At 43.0% G+C, this 25,806-nt stretch overlaps 2 protein-coding genes across 2 annotated transcripts; one reads left to right on the top strand and one right to left on the bottom strand.

The window, feature by feature from the left end:
- Window positions 1–1,508: 1,508 nt before the first annotated feature.
- LOC142503865 (ankyrin repeat domain-containing protein 45-like) lies at window positions 1,509–15,947 on the top strand. The gene is made up of 4 exons (XM_075616701.1): window positions 1,509–1,545; window positions 13,721–13,815; window positions 14,670–14,808; window positions 15,702–15,947. Exons 1-4 carry the CDS (start codon window positions 1,524–1,526, stop codon window positions 15,731–15,733), a joined length of 288 nt encoding a protein of 95 aa, XP_075472816.1. The 5' UTR covers window positions 1,509–1,523; the 3' UTR covers window positions 15,734–15,947.
- Window positions 15,948–16,221: 274 nt separating this feature from the next.
- On the bottom strand, window positions 16,222–23,943 carry LOC142503864 (peroxiredoxin-6-like). The gene is made up of 5 exons (XM_075616700.1): window positions 23,779–23,943; window positions 18,493–18,649; window positions 17,717–17,863; window positions 17,139–17,285; window positions 16,222–16,931 (listed from the first exon to the last, which is right to left on the bottom strand). The coding sequence occupies exons 1-5, from the start codon at window positions 23,868–23,870 to the stop codon at window positions 16,800–16,802; spliced, it is 675 nt and encodes a 224-aa protein (XP_075472815.1). The 5' UTR covers window positions 23,871–23,943; the 3' UTR covers window positions 16,222–16,799.
- Between the last annotated feature and the right edge of the window lie 1,863 nt (window positions 23,944–25,806).

Here is a 25,806-nt window from a genome sequence, read left to right on the forward strand (position 1 = left end):
GCAGCCTCAGAGATCACTTTTGGACCTAAAGGGAAACATTAATATTAGATTTGTCTTTTTTATTCGCAGCGGCTTTATCTAAATAATCTGCCCTCCATATTACTTTAAAAAAATCATAACATTATTGCTCAATAACAGGACATTTTTTTTTTTAACTTTTTTTTATTAGGTTTTTAGATTTGACGTATGACAATTCTACATAACAATATTCAATAACATATCCATAGCTTAGTATCTCTTTCCCATCGGGCACTATTCTACGTCTGAGTACTGCTGGCATAGACACGAAGAGAAATGTTTGTTCTCGTCCTTTTCGTCCCTCTTCCAGACCTTACGAATACGTATTATTTTGCACCGGTGGTGAGAGAACTGCTTATCCATCATCTTAAGCTTCTTCAGAATGCGCGAGGTGATCGCTACCAGCTCGCAAAGTGTAGAATCCACATCCAGATTGTAATCGGGTAGGGGGCATGTACACGCAATGCCTAAGCCAGTGACTGGGTACTGCAGAGGAGACAAAAGGATTAAAAGAGCAAAATAATGAGCCCCCACACAACTCTCCATCAAATTGGTTGACCTTCTGAAAAGACCCATCGAGAAAAACATCTATTTCGGTTATGAATATTTGTTTACTTAAAAGCTGGACAGCTTAATGCTTGTACGCCCTGTATGGAGACAGCTTGGTTTGCTAATACCCCAGTAACAGAACAACTGCACATGGCTTTTTTCTATGGTTCAATCCAGTCATATAAAGTCACAAAATCAGGGGGTATTTACCTTCAGTTTCGACTTTTTGTAATGGATCCAGAGAAAGATGATGGTTATACCCAGAGCAACCAAGCTGAGGACTCCACAAGGAACATATAGTATCTTTATGTCCTTGATGTCAGCCCAGCATACTTCGTTCAGTGGGTAAGGCAGACAGGTGGCCATACTGTGGGATTGCATGCGGATTAGTTCCAAATCCTCTGGGCTAATATCCCAGACCGTTGTTGACCACAAAGGCCGTTGTTCACAAGAGCCCAAGCTCATCTTGATGATGGTAAACAACAGAAAATGAACAGCAAGGGACCAGCTAGAGGAAAACATTGCTCCTGAAAGAGAATGTTGCAGCCTCAAGCACTGTATCAGAGACACTGCACAACAGTGGCAGGAACTCTGCCCCTTTCAACAAGGGGATGCATCAGTCATCTCTGACCTCATAAATCACCAGGATTCCAAATTCCTTGGCAGAGTGTTGTGACATATACAATGATATCATAGCATGGGAGGGCCTCTTGTTCAACATGTCATAAGTCCTGTGTATCATGTATACCTCAGCCCTAGCAGTACTTACTCAATCATTAAAGCTAGAGGGCCTAATTAATCCTATGCAGGAAATATGGTAGGGGAAGTTTTTACATTATTTTTAAAATCTTTTTAAGAGTTTGAAGACAATGGCATAATCAGCTTTTAAGTATTTCATGATGTACCTAGACATTTGTTTAAATTGAGAATCTTGCTTCTTAGATTATAGAAAGACTATGGAAGTCTTAAATATCACCGGTAAGAAAAACAATGTACCCCTTTTATATTTGCTTTATTTTGATTATGAAAACAATTGTGTTTCGCAATAACATTTGTTCAGTGGGAGAAGCATCACTGCTCTTTTTAAATATGGTGCATGGTATTTATTATGAGGTACACGGTTTTAATAATAAACATGGTGTTATTAAAGGAACAGGTTTGATGGTGGATGAGAATATTGATTGTGTGTTTATATATGTATATATATATATATGCAAATATAACTGTATGCTCATCTGCATGTCTTAGGCAGGTCTGCAACCCCGTCTTTCCACCATCATCACCCAGCATACAGCACTTCCACTGCAGCAAGGGATTCTGGGAAATGACATGCAAATGAGCACACAGTGTCACTTTTTGCCTCAATAACCATTTTTAACATGGTTCCCTATAGGCTTAAGCTTGCTGCATGGTCACAGCTTTGAGCACAGCCAGGGTTAAGGTGCATACCCAGAAAACCACCCACAGACAGCTGTTTCGACCTTGATGGGTCTCATCAGTGTGGGGTTGATTTTACTGGGAATGCAAGAGAGGCTATGGGATAGGCTAAACCATAATACTGAGTTAAGTTATGGTGAGTAAAAAAAGTGACAAAAACCCTCCACAGGAAAGCAAATATGCAAATATAACTGTATGCTCATCTGCATGTCTTAGGCAGGTCTGCAACCCCGCCTTTCCCCATCATCCCCCAGCATACAGCACTTCCACTTCAGCAAGGGATTCTGGGAAATGACATGCAAATGAGCACACAGTGTCACTTTTTGCCTCAATAACCATTTTTAACATGGTTCCCTATAGGCTTAAGCTTGCTGCATGGTCACAGCTTTGAGCACAGCCAGGGTTAAGGTGCATTCCCTATAGGGAACCATGTTAAAAATGGTTATTGAGGCAAAAAGTGACACTGTGTGCTCATTTACATGTCATTTCCCAGAATCCCTTGCTGCAGTGGAAGTGCTGTATGCTGGGTGATGATGGGGAAAGGCGGGGTTGCAGACCTGCCTAAGACATGCAGATGAGCATACAGTTATATTTGCATATTTGCTTTCCTGTGGAGGGTTTTTGTCACTTTTTTTACTCACCATAACTTAACTCAGTTTTATATATATATATATATATATATATATATATATATATATATATATATATATATATATATATATATAACACAATAAGACTGCGCCTAATGGTGTGAACTGAAGATCCTTCTTTGTAGAGGTTCCTGGTATCTAAGGTGTAGCAACCTTAGTCAATAAGAACATGGAACAAATTCTTTCCCAGATTTTATTCAGAGACAAGTTCAGAGCGCAGCATCACAGCGTCAAATTATACAGGCATCCTTAGCACAGGTTATGGATGGAGAATTATTCAATTATAGGCAGTTGTATGATAATTCTGACAGCTTCTTAATAATTCTGAAGACTCTAACAACCTTAATAATTCTGAAGTCTCCTCCCACAAATCCACATCTTTATACCCCTTTATCGGATTTCCGATAAAGCCAAATAAGTACTTGTTTTTCCCAAAAGTGTTACTTTTCCAGGTGTTCCTCATCAAATTGTGTCATACATTCCTACTCTGTCTCATCCTCATTATTTCTTAACCCGTTTAACTTTTCTTGATACCTGGCAATATCCTGTTTTTCCAATTATCTCTTTCTTCTGATATACTTGAACTTCATCCCAGAATTTTATCTCTTAATGGTGAAAGTTGAGAGGCCCTCTTGATTATATTTTCATGAATATATTTTTGCTTTTCTTTTTAACTTCATATGTACCAGATAGTTATAAAGAGACAATATGGCGTCTCTCTGGTTTTAGATATACATGTAAGAATAGTGTGCAAGATATATTTGTATCTCAGAATATGTGAAGAGATCTCATACTATATCTCTTTATGAGTTTCAGGTTTGGCTTTCTTTTGTCTAGTTAATATCACACCATTCTTCAGTCCCCCCTTTAGTTCATAAACGAACCTGCATTAATGAACTACCCTTTTGTTCCTCTGAATACAAGAGATCTCTGTCAATGTATTCACATCTTTCTCTGTCATCTAGACCTAGTCCTGCAATGTGTTCACACATAAGAATACATATTATGGTGTAACATAGTATTTGTGTTATGGTGTGAGATGTGGCACCATATTGGGTGTTATATGACTTATTTTGTGGCAGTGGTTTGCCTGTTTTGTCCATCGGTATAGTCTTTTTCATTCCGGATTGGAATTCTTCATTCCCACTTCTTGGTTGTGTTGTCATCATTAGTGTTGGTTCCGGTTCAGTTGTCATCTCTGGTTCCGGTTCAGAAATTAGTCTCTGTACTTCATGGAATGGAAGGGGTGGGGTCCCGAAGAGCCGTTGGTACCATGGCTGCGGTGGTACTTGTGGGGTACCTACATCAGCTCGTCTGGGGTCATCTGGTACCATATGGTGAGGGTATCCAAGGAACTTCCGGTACATCTACTCCGGATCCATATCCTGAAAAACAACAAGTACAGCATCACTCCTTATCAGTGGCAACCTGAAGTGGCAGAAGCCTGCCTTTGTACAATTTGCATTGATCAATGTGTACCCACATAGTGGTACCTTTATGAGGTTTACAACCTTTGCTGTGTCTCTGAGACACTTTTTCCACATGTATCACTGTAGAGCCCAATTTATCAAGAATTTTGTATGGGCCTTCCCAATTTGCCTCCCAGGGGCCTGGCTTACGAAATGTCTTTATCATAACCATCCCCCCTTTGATAAATTTGTCAGCACCGTTGGCGGTAGTAGCAACTGGTTTTGCCATGTTGCAAGCTGCAAATTGAGACAAACTTTGAAGTTGTGTCTGTAAATCTTTCAACCATTCTGATCGTGCAGCCGCTGCGATCATTGGTCCAGATAAAGTTGGTTCATTAGGGAACCACACTGGCATTTTTCTTCCTGTCATGAGTTCAAATGGTGACACTTGTGTTGCCTGAGATGGTGTTGCCCTAATGCTTAGTAATACTGCGGGGATGTGTAGGGCCCAATCTTTACCTTGGTCTAAAAGGCATTTGCGTATACGTGTCTTGAGTGTACGGTTCATACGCTCTACTATTCCTGCAGATTGTGGATGGTAGGGTATGTGGAATCTCTGTTGTATTCCCAGTAAACCACATAGGGCCTTTGTGATGTTTCCTACAAAATGTGGGCCGTTATCACATTCCATTACCTTTGGAAAACCCCAATGACTGAAAATATGAGTCCACAGGGCCTTGGCTGTTGTTAGAGCAGTGCAATTACGCAGAGGGATAACCTCAGGCCATTTAGTGAATACATCTACAACCACCAACCCATAGGCATACCCACCCTTAGCTTTTGGAAGTGGGCCTATAAAATCAATTTGGATGTTTTCCCATGGTCCACCTGCAATAGGTACTCTCTGTACCTGGGGCTTTTGACCCTTAGGTCTCGGATGTATTTGGGCACAGATAAAACATTCAGCACAAACATTTTTACATGTCTGCACTAGTGTGGCACTCCAAAACTTGTCTTGCATTACTTTAGTTAACAAATCTGTGCCAATGTGGCCCATTGTGTCATGATTGTACTTGACTAATAAAGGCTCTAAATGTGCGGGCAAAATGGGTAGTAAGCAACCCGTGTTAGTTTGTTTACACAAAATTCCTTCCTGATCAGATAATGAAGTGTCAGTGGACATTGTGTTTCTCAAATGTTTGATGTTAGAATCTTTTGCCTGTTCTCCTTCAAATGCAACTGACTCAATAAAGATTGTGGGTAGGCCCTTACTCACAGAGCTAATATCCTGTATTCTCACTATAGGATATAAAGTTTCCCCATATCTGGCGGCATCCTTGGCTGCAATGTCCGCCTCAAAGTTTCCCATAATTATAGGATCCTCTGAAATTCCTTGATGAGCTTTTACTTTTAACACTGCTACTCTGTCAGGTGCATCAATGCCTTCCTGGTACAGTTTTTCTAGTATGGCTGCATGTTGTAAGCCTTTACCTGATGCATCAACTAAACCTCGTTTACACCACAGAGGTAAATGTTCTGTTAATGCTCGCACTACATATGAGCTATCACTGTAAATGTTTATCTTTCCTTCCACATTCTCAATAACCCATTTAACAGCTTCAAGCTCAGCACGCTGTGCGGAGTATGAAGGTGGCAGCTGGAATTTAAACATTTTCTTTCCCTCAGGGTCGTTTACTGCAAACCCTGTCCAAAACTGCCCATCCTCCCAGTAACGAGCTCCATCTACAAATACAGCAGGAGCCGTCTCATCCTTTTCCTTAGCAAAGGGAGAGGCTTTTTCCCGCTGGACTTGAGTGTGACAATCGTGTAATGTACCCTCGTACTGCATAAGCTGAGGTAGAATGTACTCTCAATAGCATGTGTTTTTGTTCTAGAGGGCTGGACCCTCCAGATACATGTATTTGGATAATCAATAAGCCATCCTTCTCTCTGCATGACCTCTGAACCCAAGATAGTAGCATGCATAGCCTCCGTTTTCCACATTGCAACACAGATAACATGATCTTTTAAATAAACCACTACCTCCGGGCACAAAACAGCCGGGGTAGCTTTGCCATTGAAGCTCACCAAGACCGCTTCTTCAGCAGCCTCGGGGACCCTCAAAGGCAAACCTGTTGTAGAAACGGATGCCCCACTATCAATGAGTATTTCAACCTTTATCCCCTCTATCACTCCTAGGAGATGTGGTCTCCCGTCACCTGCTAAGGATATATTTGCAACAAATGACAGAGTGACAGGGGGGGCACACCCCTATGCTGAACTCACGGGGTTGCCCTTCTCCGTGTTTCCCATTCCCTGCTCCCCAGTCCCTACTATTGCTTCTAGCATTTTCTGTGCCTGGTGATAGGGACTTGTGTTTGGCATGGGGTTGTGTTGGTCTTTATATTGTGGTACTGGTGCGGGGGGTGAATACTGTTGTTGCATAGGGGACATGGGTGGTGCTGTGGGCTGTGGGGGTCCCCTATGCTGTGGGTAAAGCCCATTCTCATTACCCTCTGATCCCCCTTTGTACCCTTCTTGTGCCTGATCATACATCAAAGATCTACAATCCCTTCTCATGTGTCCTGGCTTGCCACAATAATAACATACAAAAGGAGCATTTTGTCCCTGTCCTCCCCGCCCCCTCCCCATACCTCTTCCTCTACCACGTCTGGCGTTTGGATTGTATGTGGGATTAGGGTAGGTCGGGTTGTAGTCATTACCATAGGCATCAGGACCTGTATTATTATACCCAAAAAGTTGTCTCAATTGTGTTCCCCCTTCTGAAACCAACCCTTTGTTTATCAAAACTTGTGCAGCTGCTTCTACACTTGGGGCTGCCATAGCCAACACTTTTATGGCAGGGTCAAATTCCTTTATTTTCTGCAAAAACTCAATTATGCATTGTTTGTTATCTTCCTCAGTCATTTGTACAGACTCTTTCCCCATAACCAATTTCCAAGCATTTTCCCAGCTTATAGCACATGCCTGTAGATCATCATGTGGACCAATTTTAAAGGAATCCAGGGCAGTATGTCCCAGTTGGGGTACTCCCGTGACAGCCTCTACAATGGTGCGCAATCTTTGACCTGCATTCATATATGTATTGGTACCCAAACCTGCTGTACCTTCTTCTATGGGTTTTCCCACCTGTTCTACCTTGTTAGCAACATGCAATGGGAGCCACAAAATCAGTGCTTAGCAAGCTATCTGATCTGACCAATTTAGCCTGCGTCTCCATCCCTCAAAACATTCCATATTCTGAAAAGGTCCCTTAGCATTGTCATAAGGTGTTATAGATTTGACTGCCTTCATAATATTCTGACCTCCTGTCAGTGTGTCGATGTCTGGTGCAGGTGAGGGTGTGGAAGTCTTTCTAGGTAGAGGGAATCCTTTGGGAGTTAAAGGAGAGGCAAGAAAATCTTTGCTTGCAAACCCTTTAAACTCAGACTCTGCATTAGTGGATTCCCTAAACCTTTTAATGCAATCATCTTTGTGTTGTAACTGGGCTTGCATTTCCCTCAGTTCATCTTGTAACTGATGTAAATGTTGATTGGCTCCTTCTCTATACTCGGCGTATTCTTTCATCGTAATCTTATGCTGTTGTTTTAAAGTTTCAAATTCCTCATCCCTATCTGATTCCTGGGCTTCCTCCCCCTGTTTTGCCTCTAACCCAGCGATTTTTCTTGTGTGTAAGTTACTTCTAATAGTCATCTGATCCTGCAAGAATTTTAATTGACGCCATAAATCAGGACATCTTGTGCAATTTGGATCAGTTTGTACAGCTTGCGCATAGCTTTGAATTAAAGCTGTACCTGTCATTTGCTGTTCATAAATAAAAACCAGTTTAGTCAATAGCTGGAATTTTTTTATGTTCTTATTCTTGCTTAATTTTTTTGCATCAATATCTTTAAAAGCATTCATAACCTGTTTCAACAGAGAGTACCACAAATCTGCACAACCCACATTCTCTGGGGGTGTGAGGGGTAATTTACTCTGATTAGCCTGTTCTTGGATAAAATCCATACTGTAAATTAAGTGAATCAACGTTACTCACGTACTGTTTTAGTGATGCTGCCTCTATGAGCCCTGGCGCTGGAAAAATCCTTGTCGACTAGGATTCTCACAAGCTCTGCCAGGCTTTCAAAATGCAGGCGATCAACTCCTTGCGAATCCTCGATTGCACAGACCTGGAGTGTCTCTCCGTGATCGCTTTTGGTCTTGGTGGCCACCAATAAATTCCACTGGATAAAGATATCCGTCCGATGCTTCTTTTCTTTTCTTTTCCTCAGGTTCTTTTATCCGGACCCCTACTCACACGATTGTGGGTGAGAGGAAGAAGGACTCACCCCTCCTGGGGCTCACCCCTTCTCCCCCCCTTTGTGAGTAGAGTTAAGTCACGGACTCAGGCACTGGCTCGCCATTGAAGATCCTTCTTTGTAGAGGTTCCTGGTATCTAAGGTGTAGCAACCTTAGTCAATAAGAACATGGAACAAATTCTTTCCCAGATTTTATTCAGAGACAAGTTCAGAGCGCAGCATCACAGCGTCAAATTATACAGGCATCCTTAGCACAGGTTATGGATGGAGAATTATTCAATTATAGGCAGTTGTATGATAATTCTGACAGCTTCTTAATAATTCTGAAGACTCTAACAACCTTAATAATTCTGAAGTCTCCTCCCACAAATCCACATCTTTATACCCCTTTATCGGATTTCCGATAAAGCCAAATAAGTACTTGTTTTTCCCAAAAGTGTTACTTTTCCAGGTGTTCCTCATCAAATTGTGTCATACATTCCTACTCTGTCTCATCCTCATTATTTCTTAACCCGTTTAACTTTTCTTGATACCTGGCAATATCCTGTTTTTCCAATTATCTCTTTCTTCTGATATACTTGAACTTCATCCCAGAATTTTATCTCTTAATGGTGAAAGTTGAGAGGCCCTCTTGATTATATTTTCATGAATATATTTTTGCTTTTCTTTTTAACTTCATATGTACCAGATAGTTATAAAGAGACAATATGGCGTCTCTCTGGTTTTAGATATACATGTAAGAATAGTGTGCAAGATATATTTGTATCTCAGAATATGTGAAGAGATCTCATACTATATCTCTTTATGAGTTTCAGGTTTGGCTTTCTTTTGTCTAGTTAATATCACACCATTCTTCATGAACCAATCCCCAGTGGTAAGCTGTAATGGTGTGATAACTATATAACCCAATAGATATGGGATATAATTTATATCAATCAGATGAAGTAACAAAAAAGATCCAAATTAAAAAATAAAAATAGTTAATCATAAAAATAAAAAAAAATATATATTAAATGTATGTCTAAATATTGCTGGTATATATAAACTGATAGGAGTAGCATACACCACCAATGATTAGAAAAGGAAATAATAAAAAAACAAAACAAAACAGAATAATAAATGAAGAATAAAAAATCACAATAATAAAGTGATGAAAAGAGTCCAATGTAGTATGGATTAGTAATAGATTCTTGCTGCAAACAGGAGCATGCTGCCTTCCACGGGGAACCAACGAATTCCAGGCTAATCTGTACAAAAACACAAAAAAGAAGGCGCCCGATCCTAGTGCAATATATTCAAAAAAATGTACATTTATTTTCCTAAAAAATCCCAATAAAATGCTAACTCACAAACAACAATTAAAAACAAGCGTTTTATGAGATATACTCATGCACCGGACGAAGAAACAGCTACTCAGATCACTCCATGTCTTCACCGCATGGATCTGCAGTGCTCCACTGGGTCTCCGTCCAGCAGGAACTCAGGGAGCGACACTGTGGTTCAAACAGTCCTCCGGAAACAAGTCTGGTGTAAACTAGTTCCGAGCACAAGTGTGTACCGTCTTGAGCTGAAAATAGTAGCCTCTTCCGTATAGTTAGTCCAAGGTGTAAAGGTAAGTACCCAGGTAAGTACCCACTTCAGCAACGCAACATACACCCTACGCGTTTCTTCACATTTCTTCACATTACGTGATTTCATCCCCTGCTGTGTTTAAAAGCTGTGTGAACGGCAATATATCAGCTTAAATGGGCTCCATGTGAATGGATATTCCAGGCAAAAGGTGACACGTGTGCTCATTTGCATGTCATTTCCCAGAATCCCTTGCTGCAGTGGGAGCACAGTATGCAAGGTGATAAGGGTTGAAAGGCAGGGTTGCAGACCTGTCTAAGACATGTGAATGTGCTCACAACTCACAAGTGATATTCTTTATTGGATATATACATATATATATATATATATATATATATATATATATATACAGGCATACCTCACTTTAAGTACACTCACTTTAAGTACACTCGCAAGTAAGTACATATCGCCCAAAAGGCAAACGCCAGCTCACGCATGCGCCTGTCATCACGTCCTGAACAGCAATACCGGCTCCCTGCCTGTACCGAAGCTGTGCGCAAGCGGGGAGACTATAGAGCCTGTTACAAATGCGTTATTTACATCAGTTATGCACGTATAGGACGATTGCAGTACAGTACCTGCATCGATAAGTGGGAAAAGGGTAGTGCTTCACTTTAAGTACATTTTTGCTTTACATACATGCTCCGGTCCCATTGCGTACGTTAATGCGGGGTATGCCTGTATATACTGTGTTCGACAAGCCCGGTCGCCAGGGGCGACTCGAAATTGCCCCTTGGTGATTGGCCCAAGCAACGCACGTGGTTCTGTTTAATTTCCCCCGCTGACGCTGAAGAAAAAAAAATCTGATTTGCTGACGAGACTTTTTTTTTTTTTGCCGCGCATCCAGGCTCTACATGAGCCTGCGGATGGTAGCGCCTTACTTTTCTATTGTGATCCTTCGTGAGCACGTAAGTACTGTCCCATGCCCCCAATGTCCCCCACATGCCTCCGATGCCCCCGACATATCTCTGATGACTCCCGATGTCCCCCGCATGCTCCCGATGCCCCCCGCATGCCTCTGATTCCCCAGATGCCCCCCGCATGCTCCCAATGTCCCCCGCATGCTCCCGATGCTCCAGATACCCCTCGCATGGTCCCAATGTCCCCCGCATGCTCCCGATGCTCCAGATACCCCTCACATGCTCCCGATGGCCCACAATGTCACCCACATGCTCCCAATGTCCCCCACATACCTCCAATGTCCCTGCTGGACACGGTGATCGGGACCTGGAGCTCCGTTTCTTGTTGTGTGTGTGTTAGTGTGTGTGCAGGGCTGCCAATAGGGGGGGACAAAAGGTATGGGCGTCCCGGGCCCCGTGAGTCAGGGGGGCCCAACCATTATATTTTAAAAAAAAGTTTTTAAAAAAAATATGGTGGCGATTGCGCATGCGCAGAGCCGAGGACCCGCATGGTGTCCTGCCTGCTGCCTTTGGGCCTGGCCCGGCCCGCTCCACCTCCCTAAGTCACCCAGTCAACACACTCAGTCAACCCACCCAGTCAACCCACCCCACCCAGTCACTGTCACCCAGCACCCAGTCACTGTCACCCACCACCCAGTCACTGTCACACCCACCCACACACCCAGTCACCCTGTCACTCTCCCATCCGCTCACAATATCACAATAAGAAAACAGTTAAGTAAAAGTTGCGTGCTAAAAAATATTTATTCGCGGTAGGTGCGTTATGGGCTCAGGGGGGAGGGGCCTGCTCTTTTCATTTGTCCTGGGCCCCATGATTTGTGTGTGTGTGTATGTGAGTGTGTTTATGTGAGAGTGTGTATGTGTGTGTGTGTACAGACACCCACACATCATCAGTCACCTCCTGTCTCTCTGTCGCACTCTCTCTCTCTCTCTCTCTCTCTGTCACTCTTTCACCCACACTCTCTGTCTCTCACACTCTCTCTGTCTTTCTCTCTCACTCTGGATATCTTATTTCCCCTATATATCTTAACTGCCCTATACTTCACCGAAATAACCTATACTGCTTTATTCAAGATCTGACTCAAGCTTCACACGGGAGACATTGGAATCCCCCCCCCTAACCCAGAAGACAGGTAGAGAACACCTCCCCTCCAATGTATAACATTGCGGGAATGAGGGTACCTGGACATTGAGGGACTGCGGATCAGGTAAGATCCCAGACGGGATTGCTGCTTTAGAAATTGTGACGCGGGGGTGTCCAGGCACTGGTTAAGGGGTTCAGGGTTTTTTTCTAGATCCGACATTTACATACACACACGTAACAAGGACTAATTGTAGTATAATGTAATACAATAAACTTTTGTCAAAAACAAATGTTGTTCTTACTAGGAATTTATTCAATTTATTTATTTTTAAGCGGGGGTGGGGCTGGAGCTCGGGGTGGTCCTAGGGGCGGGGCTAGGTGCCGAGTAGATTTTTTGGTTCGGCGAGATTTTTAGGTGATTTGTCGAGCAATGTATATGTGTGTGTGTATATATATATATATATATATATATATATAATGTGTGTGTAGCCCTTTTACCCCCACCCTAAGTGAGATTGGGGTGGTTATGCTTTCTCCAGCTACTTCTAGGTGTGTTGATGCTGTGTACCTGAGGTAAACAGGAGGACTGAGTGCTCCGCGATGGTGTGGGGAGAGCCAGGACAGGGGTGCAGGTTAACTTTATTCTTCGTTGGTGCAGCACCTCCAGTCAGCACAGGTTCTCTGCAGGGGCAGGGGATGGGCCGGGCCATGCTGACACCTTGTTCTTCTTAACAGCAGCAGACAGTAATCACACGGTTTCTGATACAACTGGTTTTATTGCAGGCAGATGGTAATAATACAGCAAGCATAGAACTATCCCTTTTCTCTCATGCTGGTCAGAACCCTGACTCGTGTATTTGGCCCCTTTCAGACCTGTTACTCTTCCCTCCCATCCCCTGGATGGAGGAAGAGGCTCCTCACTCCACAAGTGGAGGAAGATCAACAGAACTCTTCTCCTTCCTAACTGAATTTTGGAGTCAGAATTTATAACCTGAGATTGGGGGTTGGAACCCTGTCCCATATCAGAACAGGTTGAAAACTGATTGGTTCATCCAAAAGTAGTGATCACCAATCAGCATCCTTCTCTCAGGCTGACACTCTCGTGGTTGCTGTCCTTGGATAGCTGAATTGTATCCAAGTCTGTAATACACACACAGAGCCTAAAGAAGGAATTAACCCGTCCACTGCCTGCTCCTAACAGGGCTGACACTGGAAGGGCCCAGGAAAAAGTAGCGGCGTCCGGGAGGCTTTGGTATGTATGTATGTATGTATGTATATATATATATATATTTTTTTTTATAAAATATCTAACAAACCCTGTTTGAAACAATCCCATTGCTTTTCAGTGGGACTTTTTTCGTTAATTTTTATTAAAATGCACTAGTTTTTCAACAAGGAGACTTTGTTCAATACTGTTTTGGTTACTTTGCTTCTATTTCACTGGGCAGTGGGAGTTGCTTGCACTTCTGGTGAAATGTCAGCAATGTGTCTTCCTGCACCAGAAGGTGTTTTGTGGCTTAGCACCACTTTGTAAATATGAGCTGTTATGTACCAGGGTTAAATGTGAAGGGTCTTCTGAAGGTGTGTGTTTTAAATATTATAATTCTCGGATAGTACTCTCCCCTCCTCCCCCCAAGGCCCAGCCCTTATAATGACTATTCACCACCATAGTGTAATGCATGTGATTTTCTGTTTCTTCATGCAGAAGCTAAACTGGCCTTAAAGACGTACATTAGTCTCATCCAACAGACCATCGCAGATCCAGAAATAGTGCAAGGCAGACTACTCAAGGCGGAGAAGGTATTTAGGCACTTGGAAGTTCTCTGCTCCTCTTAAATGTCTCTGCATATCTGTTTTTGTATATCAAAACTAGTTGTTTAGGCATTTTTAACATAGGTACAGTACTTATACATTTGTAGACTTAATACATGGATTCTAGTATATTATATCTCTTCAGACTCTCTATCTCTGTGTTTGCGTTTAACAGTCAGGTTAACTAATACCCTTCATTTTGGCTTTTGCTGGTACCGTACTAGTCTTTTCTTTGTATCAAAGAATAGATAAAGAATAGGGATAGGAAAAGAAGGGGGACTGACAGAGGGCGAGAGTGAGATGATGAGGGTTTGGGTTTAGATGGGAGGAAGGAGGTGGTCCCAGTGACTTCAGAGCGCACACACACACACACACACACACACACACACACACAAAAAAAAGTGGTGGGGGTAGCGCATGGGAGAGATGTGTGCTGCTTTAAAAACGTGTCCTGAGCCACATGCTTCAACAAGGCACAAAATCTGCATATACAGTAGGGCCCCGCTCATACGGCTTGTTCCAGGCCGCCGCAAAGCGGAAATAGCTATAAACCGGGACCCTACTGTATTGTACCTTTGAAAACAGAGATGCAGAGCTGTAAACCGACTTTTTCGCTGACAAATGGCATCTGACAAGGAGTTGCGCACGCGCTTAAACTGTTGCTTAGTGACGACCGGATACTCTGCTGCTGTGCACGTCATGCTGAAAATCGCAGGAAAAACGGAACAGGCGCCGAACCTAATGAATATGAGTATACATTGGGAAACGCTGTATGAGCGGAACGCTGTAAAGCGGGCCCTATTATACTATGAGGTCTCTTATGTCTGCTTCATCCCTTTCAGAACCAGGCTATCCATGCTTGCAAAACCAAGAATGAATGGTTAGAGAGCACCCACAATCCAACAATGCAAGACTTTCTGGAACAGAGGCAACAATTGGAAAACATTATGCAGCTCATCTTCACCAAACTCAACGCCCCAAGTAAGAGGAGCTTTGTTTGGGAATAAAGTAAGAGAGAGTGGCCAACTCCAGTCCTCAAGGGCCACCAACAGGTCAGGTTAAGGAAATCCCTGCTTTAGCACAGGTGGCGGTCGTTGACTGAGCCACTTGTGTTGAAGCAGGGATATCCTGAAAACCCGGATTGTATACAAAAATGACAAATCCATAAATTCTTCTTTAAGGATTAGTTTAGATATGGCATTAACAATGTAAGATACATAAACAGCTACCACACATTTTAGGCATAAAACAAATTTCTTGCACAATGTACAAGAGCAAATAATCATCTTCATAAATAGCCTAAGAATTAGTCTGAGGGGCAGGGTCCTTCACCCTTACCACAGTGAACCGTTGGGTATGGGGCAGCTTTTGATTAACCCATTTTTACTGGTGTGGGTAAAGTTTGTTCATCTGTAATATAAACCACAGTCTATTGTAATACGGTAGGGGACCACTGAAAATATAAATATATATATGTGAGGAGGGGGTTGTGTGAAGTTGAACCCCTTCACTGGCTGTAGGTCTGAAAGACTTATCTGCATACCTTCTAATTGATCAATATCTATGTAGATATCTTCCAAAAAAGGTTGCCATCTTTTTAGAAAGGTATACAGGATATTATACCAAATAAGTAAACATGAGAAGGATGTTGATCCATGGAGTAATCTTACTGCCAATTCTTGGAATCAGGCAGGGATTTATTTTTCCCCTTATGAGAGATATTTCACTGGGGTTTTGTTTGTCTTCCTCTGTATCAATGTACTGCAAGTACAAATATAGGATAAAGTATTTGGTCTAAATTTAGCATAAGTTGAACATGGACATGTCTTTTCAAACCTCATCTATGTAACATGCATATTCATTTTCTATTACAGGACCAGAGCCCAGGAAAACAAGTAAACCCTGAAATGTCACGACAGCAGGTTGCGCCTTAATTACTGCACATTCCTGACGCCGTGTCAATCCCTAAAATGTGTTGTAGTTTTTACTCAATAATATGAATAAAAAGGATTGGAGCAATAAGCATTCCTACTTCTACTAAAACATAGCCCAGGGATCTTTGTGTTCCTGCTACACAGATGCCTAGAAGAAATTCAAATTCTTCCCATGTAAAAGTCTTCATCTCCATGTATAAAACCATTAAAGGAGGTGGCAATATCTGTATCTCCCCCCCGCCTCCCTTAAAAATAGTGTTATGATTGGCTAATTAAGAATGCATCATGCAGATCCACTGCTCATGTTTGTGAAAGTTCAATGGGTATCCACCCTGGGTTATCAAGCAGTAGCAAATGATTATAATTCAGAGAGATAGGATGTATTCATCAAAATATTCCAGCATGAAAATTAGTTAGATATTTTTGAAAGTTGGGGGAAAACAAAACACTGCAAAGCACATTCATTTGACTTGCACATTTTATATTTTAATACCCCATTGGCCCAAAACTTAGCACAGTGGTACCAAAGCAGAATATTTGGCGAGAATTCTGTTTTATTTTTTATAAAGATATGATTGACTTATCATAAAAAGGCACAGTCTTTGTGGAGCTTGACATTCATAAAGAAACTTCTTTGGGGGGTCAATATTTAATTCTAATGTTCTTTTGCAAGCATTTAGTGAGGAATGACAGCTACTGCAATATGTAAAATTCATGAGCAAACCCCCATTGATTGTTTTGGGGTAGCTTAGAAATAAATATGTGCGAGAATTTGAGCCTTACATGCACTATTAATATATCCTTCCAGTACAAGAGTAGATCGCTTCTTGAAATGGCTCGAGTCTTTGACATGTACTGTACCTTAGAAGTATAATGAAATTGAGCTCATGATGTGATAGGCCATGTGGTGCTGATATTCATGGTCTATGCTGCTTTGACCTGTTCCCTGCATATTCTAATTAGAGCATGGTAATCCTACATGGGTCAGACTACTTTAAGCCTGGCAGAAAGCTTAAAAACCATCTCTTTGGGAGCTCCTTATTTTGGTTGAGCAGTGTATCGCAGGTACTTCTTGCCAGAAGGGAGTTCTTTGGTGAAAACGCCACAAGGGAACAGCTTGCCAGCATCTTCCTCTGGAATAGTTGGTGGCACCATGACTCTGTCACCAACCTAATTAGCGATTTAAAAAAACAAAAAAAAAAACGTGAGCTTTTCCACCACAATCCTGTCTACCCAACTTTACCTTTCGCCTCCCCCCAGAATACATGGTGTCGCTGTTATCTCCACAATAAAACAGCTAGAGCACCTATTACGATGCAAAGCATTGAATGTCTTCCCAGCACAGAAAAATCAATCATGGTTTGTCTCTGCCATTACCTTCCAGTCCACAGGGGTTGCAACATTGTGGGTTGCGGTCAGCTGAAGAGAGTCCACAACCCTTAAGATCTCATCGAAATTCCTTCCTGTGGTGGCTGGGTACAGGAGAGAGAGCTTCATTTTCTTATCAGGACCAATGATGAACACCTGCAGGGTCACAAGGCCTAGTTAAGACAGATGGACTTTGTAGGCCAAAGAGTGACCATTGACAGGTAATTAAAAAGCCAGACTTGACCTTTATCTTTTGGAAACTGTATTAGTCCACACTCAAGAGGACTTGGTATAAACCTGAAAACGTTTATTGTGGCATCAACGTATCGGACCTAGTTTGGACCTTTTGTCAAAATGTCATCTTGACAAAAGAGGTCCAAACTGGAACCTAAACGTTGATCCCACAATAAACGTTTTCAGGTTTATACCAAGTCCTCTGGAGTGTGGACTATTACCATTTGCATCTAAAACACCACTATCTGAGGAGGTCGGAACACCCATATTATTATTTTTATTTTTTTAACCACACATTTGGAATGAGGCAGGTCTATGGAATGGCAACACCCCCTTGCTGCTCAGATACTCACACATCGGGCAGTTACTGGCATCCCATCCTTGTCCTTCTCATCTGGATCCAGCATACCCAGTTGCACAGCCAGCTCCCGCTTGGGATCTGCGATAATAGGAAAGGGCAGTGTCTCTGTGGCCTCATCACAGTTGTAAGAATTTATGTCCTACAGGAGAAAACAAGGAAAAAAAAAAAGGAGATGGTTAGGATAACTCCGGGCAGCCATACACTTCATACCAGTAGCATCTCACTACAGGAACAAGTCTCTGGAGATAATGGTTGAGCAGAAAAGTTGTTTAAAAATAAACCAATTATCCATTGCTAGGTAAAGCATACAAAAAAAAAAAAACAGTATGCTTGTAGCACAATTGAAGTTCAAGGATACAAAACCTGTATCCAAGGCCACACTTATACTAGCGGCGCCGTGCTCGCGACCGCTATAGTCGCCATAGCAAAAGTTGCACTCTAGCAGTGTGATTTCTTTGGCGGTAAGAGGCGGTGACGTCAGCAAGGGGGAAGGCAGAAGCTCTGATTGGCTTGATGCCAGTCACGTGGTGCGGCCGTCGGCGTAAATCACAAAATCCCTTTACTAAAGCGATTTTGGACGCACTGTTGCTGCGCCATCGCGCCCACTCACCAGACTTCATGCACCTGTTTTGCTGCTGCGTGCTGTCACCGCTACTATAAGTGTGGCCTAAGGGAGCACAAGGATAAAGACCACACACACACACACACACACACACACACACACACACACACATACACACACACACACACACACACTGTTCTATTCACCTTGCTCCAGCCGAGATGATCCGGAACAGAGTCTATGGACAGGGCGATCATACGAACTTTGCGTTTCTTGAACTCTGGGGCCAGCTTTGCTGCCCGTCCCAGCTCAGTGGTGCAGACAGGGGTGTAATCCCGTGGGTGAGAGAAAAGGACACCCCATCTAGAAAAAAAAAAAAAAGTGTCACTTTATAAAAAGGTAAAAAGGTGTTAAAAACTTCCTTTTTAAAAAAACACAGTAAATGTTGCTTTTAGACAACAATATGCAAAGTTCCCTGTTTTGTCAGGATCAAAAGGAGCTGCAGAGACACCTACCACATGAGGTCACAGGTAGAGCCACTGTAGTGCGGACCAGAACATATGTGCATACACTGTGCCCACAAAGTGGTTTTACAGAGATGGTGACATCAAACATTAGCTGCAGAGATGCCCAACAGAACGGGAAACATGAAATACAATATGTATTAACAGCTGTAAAAGGTTAGTTATGTTTATAAGCCTTCAAACGTTAAAAATCTTCATAATATACATTTTTCTATGAGCAGGTTGAACGATGCTTCTAAGCAATGTGTATATATTTTCTTATGCACAATAAATAAACTATACCTAGATAAATCTTGGCGTGTACACATTTTTGTTGTTGTTTTTTTTTTTTTAAAGACATAAATGCAATATTAGCTCATAACCAAAACTTATGTTGATATGCTCATAATCAGAAACTGGATCTGGCCAAAAATCTGACATCTGTACCTCTAATTTGGGCAAAATATGTATGGCACAGAGGTCAATTTATGCCCTAATAGTTTGAACACCCACATGGAAAATGACAAATCGGGGGCACTCGAGGCCAATATCCATTTAGTTCCTTAACACGGTCCGCAAACTTCCTGAGCTGCGCCCCCATGCGTGGCAGCCGCAGCGTTTCGTGCCCCCCACCCCTCTCTCTCTCTCTCCAAGGAACCGGCATCACTGGCCATGTGATGTCACCCTGCAGCGTCATGTGACGTGTCGCTGAAGAGCAGGTAAGGGAGTTAGAGGCCTCACCTCCCCTGGCATGTAATTTAAATGCCTTGGGGGAAGGGCACAGGGCCTCTAACTGCCATGCCCCCTCCCCCCAGTTTGTGCACCCCTGCCTTAACACAAGCACAGTAATATAGAATGTAAAAAAAAAAAACAAACCACACACAAAAGAAGGAAGGAAGGAAGAGGCCCTCCTGGGGACACCGATATGTTTGAAGCAGGGGGTCTTTGGAGTGGACCTGCATTGATTATTTCAGCGCGGGGAGCCCCTGCTTTCAGAGATATCTAGGAATGGGGTGTCGACAGCAGCTCAGATGGGCCCATCAAAACAGCGGGTTTAAATGTTCTACAGCCCAATAGGAAGCGGTGATGTTATCCCTGGCAGCTTCCTATTGACCCACAACACAGAACATTTAAACTGGAGAGATACTGGCATCCCCTTCCGAGAAAAGTGACTCAGGAAGCAGGGTGTCCCCCAGAGCCCAAATCAACGCTGTTCAGTGCCAGAGAACCTCTGCTAGATATAAAACACAATGTGTGTGTCCCCCAGGAGTGATACATTAACACTGACACTCCCACTGCAGAGGCAGCTCCCAGGAACAGACAGTAACATGGCTGATCTAACAGGTTCATGACCTTGACTTTGAGATGTTTCTCAGGAAACGGTTCAGTGATCAGATCAGGTGACAGCAGTTTTCTGTTTGCTTCAACTGCCTATTACCACTAAACAATGAGCTGAATACAGTTGAGGCTTAACAGAGGTGATTACACTAGACTTACAGGGGTGCTCAAGTTCAGGCCCCAGGGGCAACCAACAGGCAAATCTTGAACACCTGCCCTGCTGGTAGTGCTTTACAACTGAAAGTAAGCTCCCCCGCAAGAGGGACGCAGAGAAACATGACAAAGAATGACAATGAACAGGCTCAGTGAGCAGAATAAGCCAGATCAGTCTGTGCATAAACCTACTCTTCCAGCGATGATCACCATACATACAATGTATATCTTCTGTGCATGCTCAAACCACTGGCAGGAGGCGTTCAGGAAAGAGAAAATTCTGCTAAACCAGTCTTACATCATTTCAATCATTTCTGCAGCAGACCTTGTACACTGGTTTATTCCCCCCACCTTTCCCTAAGCTGCAGAAAAAGAAAAATAAAGGATTTGGCAAAAAGTATCAATTTGTAGTCAAATAAAATGATACAGTAAAAAATAAAATATGTTAGAGCCGCAATCCCCCACACAAGCCCATAGGAGGTAAGGGCCTATGTTGGTATCGTGCCCCCCCAAGCAGGGTTGGCTTTTTATTTTTCATGTGTTTTTTGACAGAACTGGGGAGAGAAACTTGGCTTCCCATGCACTTATTTCAAACGCTTATACATCCTGAATGAAGCAGCAGAGATTAAAAATAAACCACATTGGAGAGAGAGGGGAGGGGGGGGGGGGGTGGAGAAAGGAGATCACAAAGTTAAAACAAAACAAAAAAAAGGATCAGTGCCAATTGCAGCTGTAAATATTTTTATTTCAGAAGTTTGGCATGCTACAGGGGGAGGAGGAATAACACACACACACACACACACACACACACACACACACCTTTCAACCATTATCACCTAGTATACAGTGCTCCCACTGCAGCAAGGGATTCTGGGAAATGACATGCAAATGAGCACACAATGTGTCACCTTTTGCCTGGAATCACACACCCACCACGACTAGGTACTAGCACCAGAGGAGAACTTATTTTATAATGCTTTTCTTTTTAGAGTACCCAAGTCCATGAAAAATAAATCTATTTTACCTAAATATATGGAGAAAAAATATATAATAATAATACATACCATGTACATCTATTAAAATAAAGATATATAATCTGAACTATGCCACACCACTACCACAAACATTCAGTCTAATCATCACTCAACCGCGGCTGCCATGTTACAATACCGTGACATTTAGAGCAAAGCTACATCATGGTTCTAAAACGAAGAGGAAGTAGTCCTAATTTGTGTGACTTGCCAATCTATAGCACAGTAAAACAAACAAGTGTTGAGAAGTGGATTGAACATGTCATTTTCTCTGTATTCTAAACATGTACAGTTATTTGTGCAATTCATGGCATACAATCCAGCACCACTAAACCAAACTCACACATACCGGTGCCAAGCAAACAACTGAACACAGGGGCAGGGTTAGCCCTAGATTCCAAACAGGACTCCACCTATATCATGCAATGCCAACCAACCAACCTCACCCCAGGTGCACTACCAAATGTAAATATACATTGCTTTTCATGCCACCTATACACATCCCTTAACTTTCTGCTACCAAAGACACCAGCAAGATAAAAACAGATCCAGGTTGTATGATTGTTGTACGACTCAAGCTTTGAGGGATCAAATATCCCAGCATAACATTTTTACTATTAAAAGTCAAACCAACAATCATGTCTAAACGCTTTGTGAGCTGGGAATACTTCTCCCATCACAACTGCAGCTCACGGCCATAGAAAGAGCTAAGAAAGCAACAGAGAAATGTTAATACATTCATTTTTTTGCAATTCAAGAATTGGGCTCACTACATTTAGGGGTTTGCATTTGTGTAATTGGTCAGTTTTCTTATTAATTCAAGGTAATGGTAAGTTTATATAGTAGAAAATGGAAAAGTTGTATACATGCACAGATCTCCTGAAAGGAGCTTTTGTGCCTAAATCAGACACCATGGTTTATCTTATTATATATTAGAATGCAATATAATTAGCTTTTAATTTAGAGTACGTCTAGACTGCACATGAAAATAAGGGGCGTATAATCAGCTCTTTAATATTTTCTTTTAATATTTGTCATGGAGCTGGTTCGCTGAATGAGCTCACGTGATGCACCTGTAGCCCGAAATATCATTCAACGCTGCACTTTGCCGCCGGTGGAGTTTTCAGTTTGAACACTCCCACGAACCCGAAATTGCAACGACGCGCACGCACGCACGCACGCAAGTCACGTAGCAGTCACCCTGAACTCGGCCTTAGTTTACAAATATGCCACTATTTTCACCTACATTGTAGATGCTCGGTGTGCAGTAGCAATGACATTCTAAAACGGTCACTAGTCTGTCTAACTTTCAAAGGGCCCAACAAAATATTAGCTAAAGTAGACGAATCTGTGCAGGTTTGTGTGGAAGGGTGAAAGTCAAAGGCCATATTTAAAACAAGTCCATTACACAGCAATACTTCCTTGTTATGTAATTGATATGTCAAGTTAAGATCCCACAGAGTGCACACATGTTGAAAGTCGCAATGAAGCCACATTCAACAACTGGATCTGGTTCACATACAGTACCTGTCACATCACAGTATTCCCTAAACTAGAAGGCCACCCTGGATGATTTTCAATAGGGTAGAACATCATGGTACAATGCTGCTTAGATTATGATTGCAGATACAAGATACAGACAAAGATAAAATTATTTGGACCAGTTAAAAAATTTTTTTTTTTTTTTTTAGATATTGTGCAAGTACAGAGGCCGGAATGTATTGACCCCATGTTATTGTTTAACATGCAGATTAGTTGCAGTTTCCTGCAATGATAAACTAGGGCATTGGGGAAAAAACCTCATAAGATCACACGTAGATTCTAAGGATAACATCTTCTATGGTTCTCTTTCAACGGACGATACATGCAGCGTGAGATATACACACACACGCACAATAAATAGATGATACCGTTCTGTGGCTAACGAAATTATATATATATATATATATATATATATATATATATATATATATATATATATATATATATATATACATATAGATATATATACACATATAGATATATATATACGACAAGTGGGGGGGGGAATAGAGTACAGGAAGTTCAAAGAAGGAAGCAGGTTGGGAACCAATGCTGATAAAGCCAGCAGGGATGTATGACTGTAGGTGTGTAGACGGATTCAGGATCTGGTGACGAGGTTATGTCAAGTATCAGCATTACAGATACAGCCAAAAATGAGCAGCGGTCACGTTGAGGAGTCAAAAATAACATAATACGGGCAATTTATATCTCTGTAGCGGACGTCCGTTTGACTTTGAAGAACAATACGGCATCAGGTTACAAAGAGCGCTTATATAAATCACCTGCTAATGACCCCTCTCCTGCGGGTCTCAGGACATACACATTATTATTATTAGAAGGCTTCTCGACCACTTATCCCTGTGCAGAGACCCCAGGGAGTATTCCCACAGCCCCCCCCCCCCCCGGCCCCCATCCCATTACTCACGCGTCTCCCAGGAAGTCGTGAAAGGAGATCCGGCCGATGGTGGTGTCGGCGTCGAAATTGGGGAACACCTCTCCGAGCAGGATCCCGGGCATAGCGACAGCTCTCAGCGGGGGGCGAAACGGGAAGGGTGACACGTGGGCGGCAGCGAGGGTTAAAGGGAGACGGAAAGGGGCGGAGTCCACGAGAAAGGGGCGGAGTCCACGAGAAAGGGGCGTGGATTCCCCACTGAACTTTGTATACTGCAAATGTGGGTGTGGCACATTGGCAGGGGGGTACAGGATGGGCGTGGTCACCCAGTGGGCACTAGTGGCTGAGAGGCCAATGTCCTCATGTCATTTTTGTTAACCCCACCTGTGCCAGGTTCTCCCTGGACGCTTGCGGGGTTAATACTGCCCCAGATGTATCTGGATTGTGTGACTTTTGTTGTGTAATGGCATGGATAACATCACACAGGGATGCACATGGGCTTGTGTGAATGCAAATGAGAGATCAGTGGAAACGAGGGATACAGAGTATATTTCTAAGACGTCTTTGTAAGTAACTGTAGGGCTGCGTCCATAGATGGACAAACAGCGCTGAGGCGTGCGGACGCTCCGCGCTGAGCCCCTGCATCCTCAATGAGGATGCCTTGAGAGGGGGCTCACGCGAGCGTCCGCAGGCGTGCGGAAGCTTTGGAGTTTTCAGCCGAGCGCCAAGCTGTTTTTCAGCGCGCTGTCGGCTGAAAACATCCAATCAGCCTTAAGCAGCGTCAACATCACGGCGCCGTGACATTGACGTCAGTGCGTCGCGGGCGATTGGCCCAGCGACGTCACTGCCCCGCCTCCAACCACCTCCCCCCCCCCCGGCTCCCTTCGAGCACGCTGGCTCGCCTGCAAGTCCGTGCAATCGCGCTGACTGAAGCAGGCGAGCCTCAGCGTTAGCGCGCCTCCGCTCTCCCCACCCCTCTATGGCCCGGGCCTAGGAGTTATATTTCCCTTAGATTTGCATTGCAGTACATAGTATACAAAAGATTTATTTGAAATATAGATATATATATATATATATATATACACCATCACATTTGAAGTTATGGTGGGTGCACAAGGCAACAAGAAACCTCCACCGTATAGCATATAGCAAACCTCACACTGATGAGACTCATTAAGGTCGAAACATGTCTGAGCGGTTTCTCTGGCTTTGCATCTGATTCCCAGGCTGTGTTTAAAAGCTATGTTAACAGCGAGCATTAGCTCATAAGGGTTTCATGTAAAAATGGATCTCAGGCAAAAGGTGACACGGTGTGCTCATTTGCATGTAATTTCCCAGAATACCTTGCTGCAGTGGAAGCATACTTTTAGCGTGTAAGGCCGCGCTTATAGTGCCGGCGACGCGACGTCGCCCGAAATCAAATGCATTGCCGCCACCCGTGCGCTTATAGTGCGCGCGACGGCGACAAAGCGACGGAGCGACGTCGCAAAAACTGGTAGCTAGCAAAATTTGATTTTTCAAGGGTTGTCGCGTCACTTGACAGCCCCTGAACCAACCAAATTGCCGGAAACACGTAACGCCACCGCCCGGCGAAATATAACTGCATAGAGTACATGTGCCTTGTAAATAATAATAGGGGGTCTGTTTCTCAGAGCTGCAAAACCAGGACACAACTGGATACAAAAGATTTATTAAAGAGAAAAGAATACATTCAAAGCAATATCATTTTTTCCTTGAAAAATCTGGTGTTGGGTGCTGGTTTTGCATCTCCGAGACATTAATATAGATTCCCGGTAGTATTATTACTTGTTATCACCAGCATATTCTAGAGCATCGGTGTGCAAACTTGGGGGCACGGGATTTTATAGGGTAGCGTGGCAGTTACAGAGGCCCCGCACTCTTCCCCAAGGCATTTAAATTAAATGCCGGGGGAGGTGGGAAGCCTCTGCAACTTCTCTTACCTGCTCTCAGCCGGCTCTTCGGAGACTCGTCACCATGACAGCGCGGTTTCCAATGACGCCGCGGGGTCAAATGGCAACGCGACGTCATGTGGTGTCATAT

This window comes from Ascaphus truei, chromosome 10 (assembly GCF_040206685.1).
Source record: "Ascaphus truei isolate aAscTru1 chromosome 10, aAscTru1.hap1, whole genome shotgun sequence".
In the NCBI taxonomy this organism is placed as follows: Eukaryota; Metazoa; Chordata; class Amphibia; order Anura; family Ascaphidae; genus Ascaphus; species Ascaphus truei.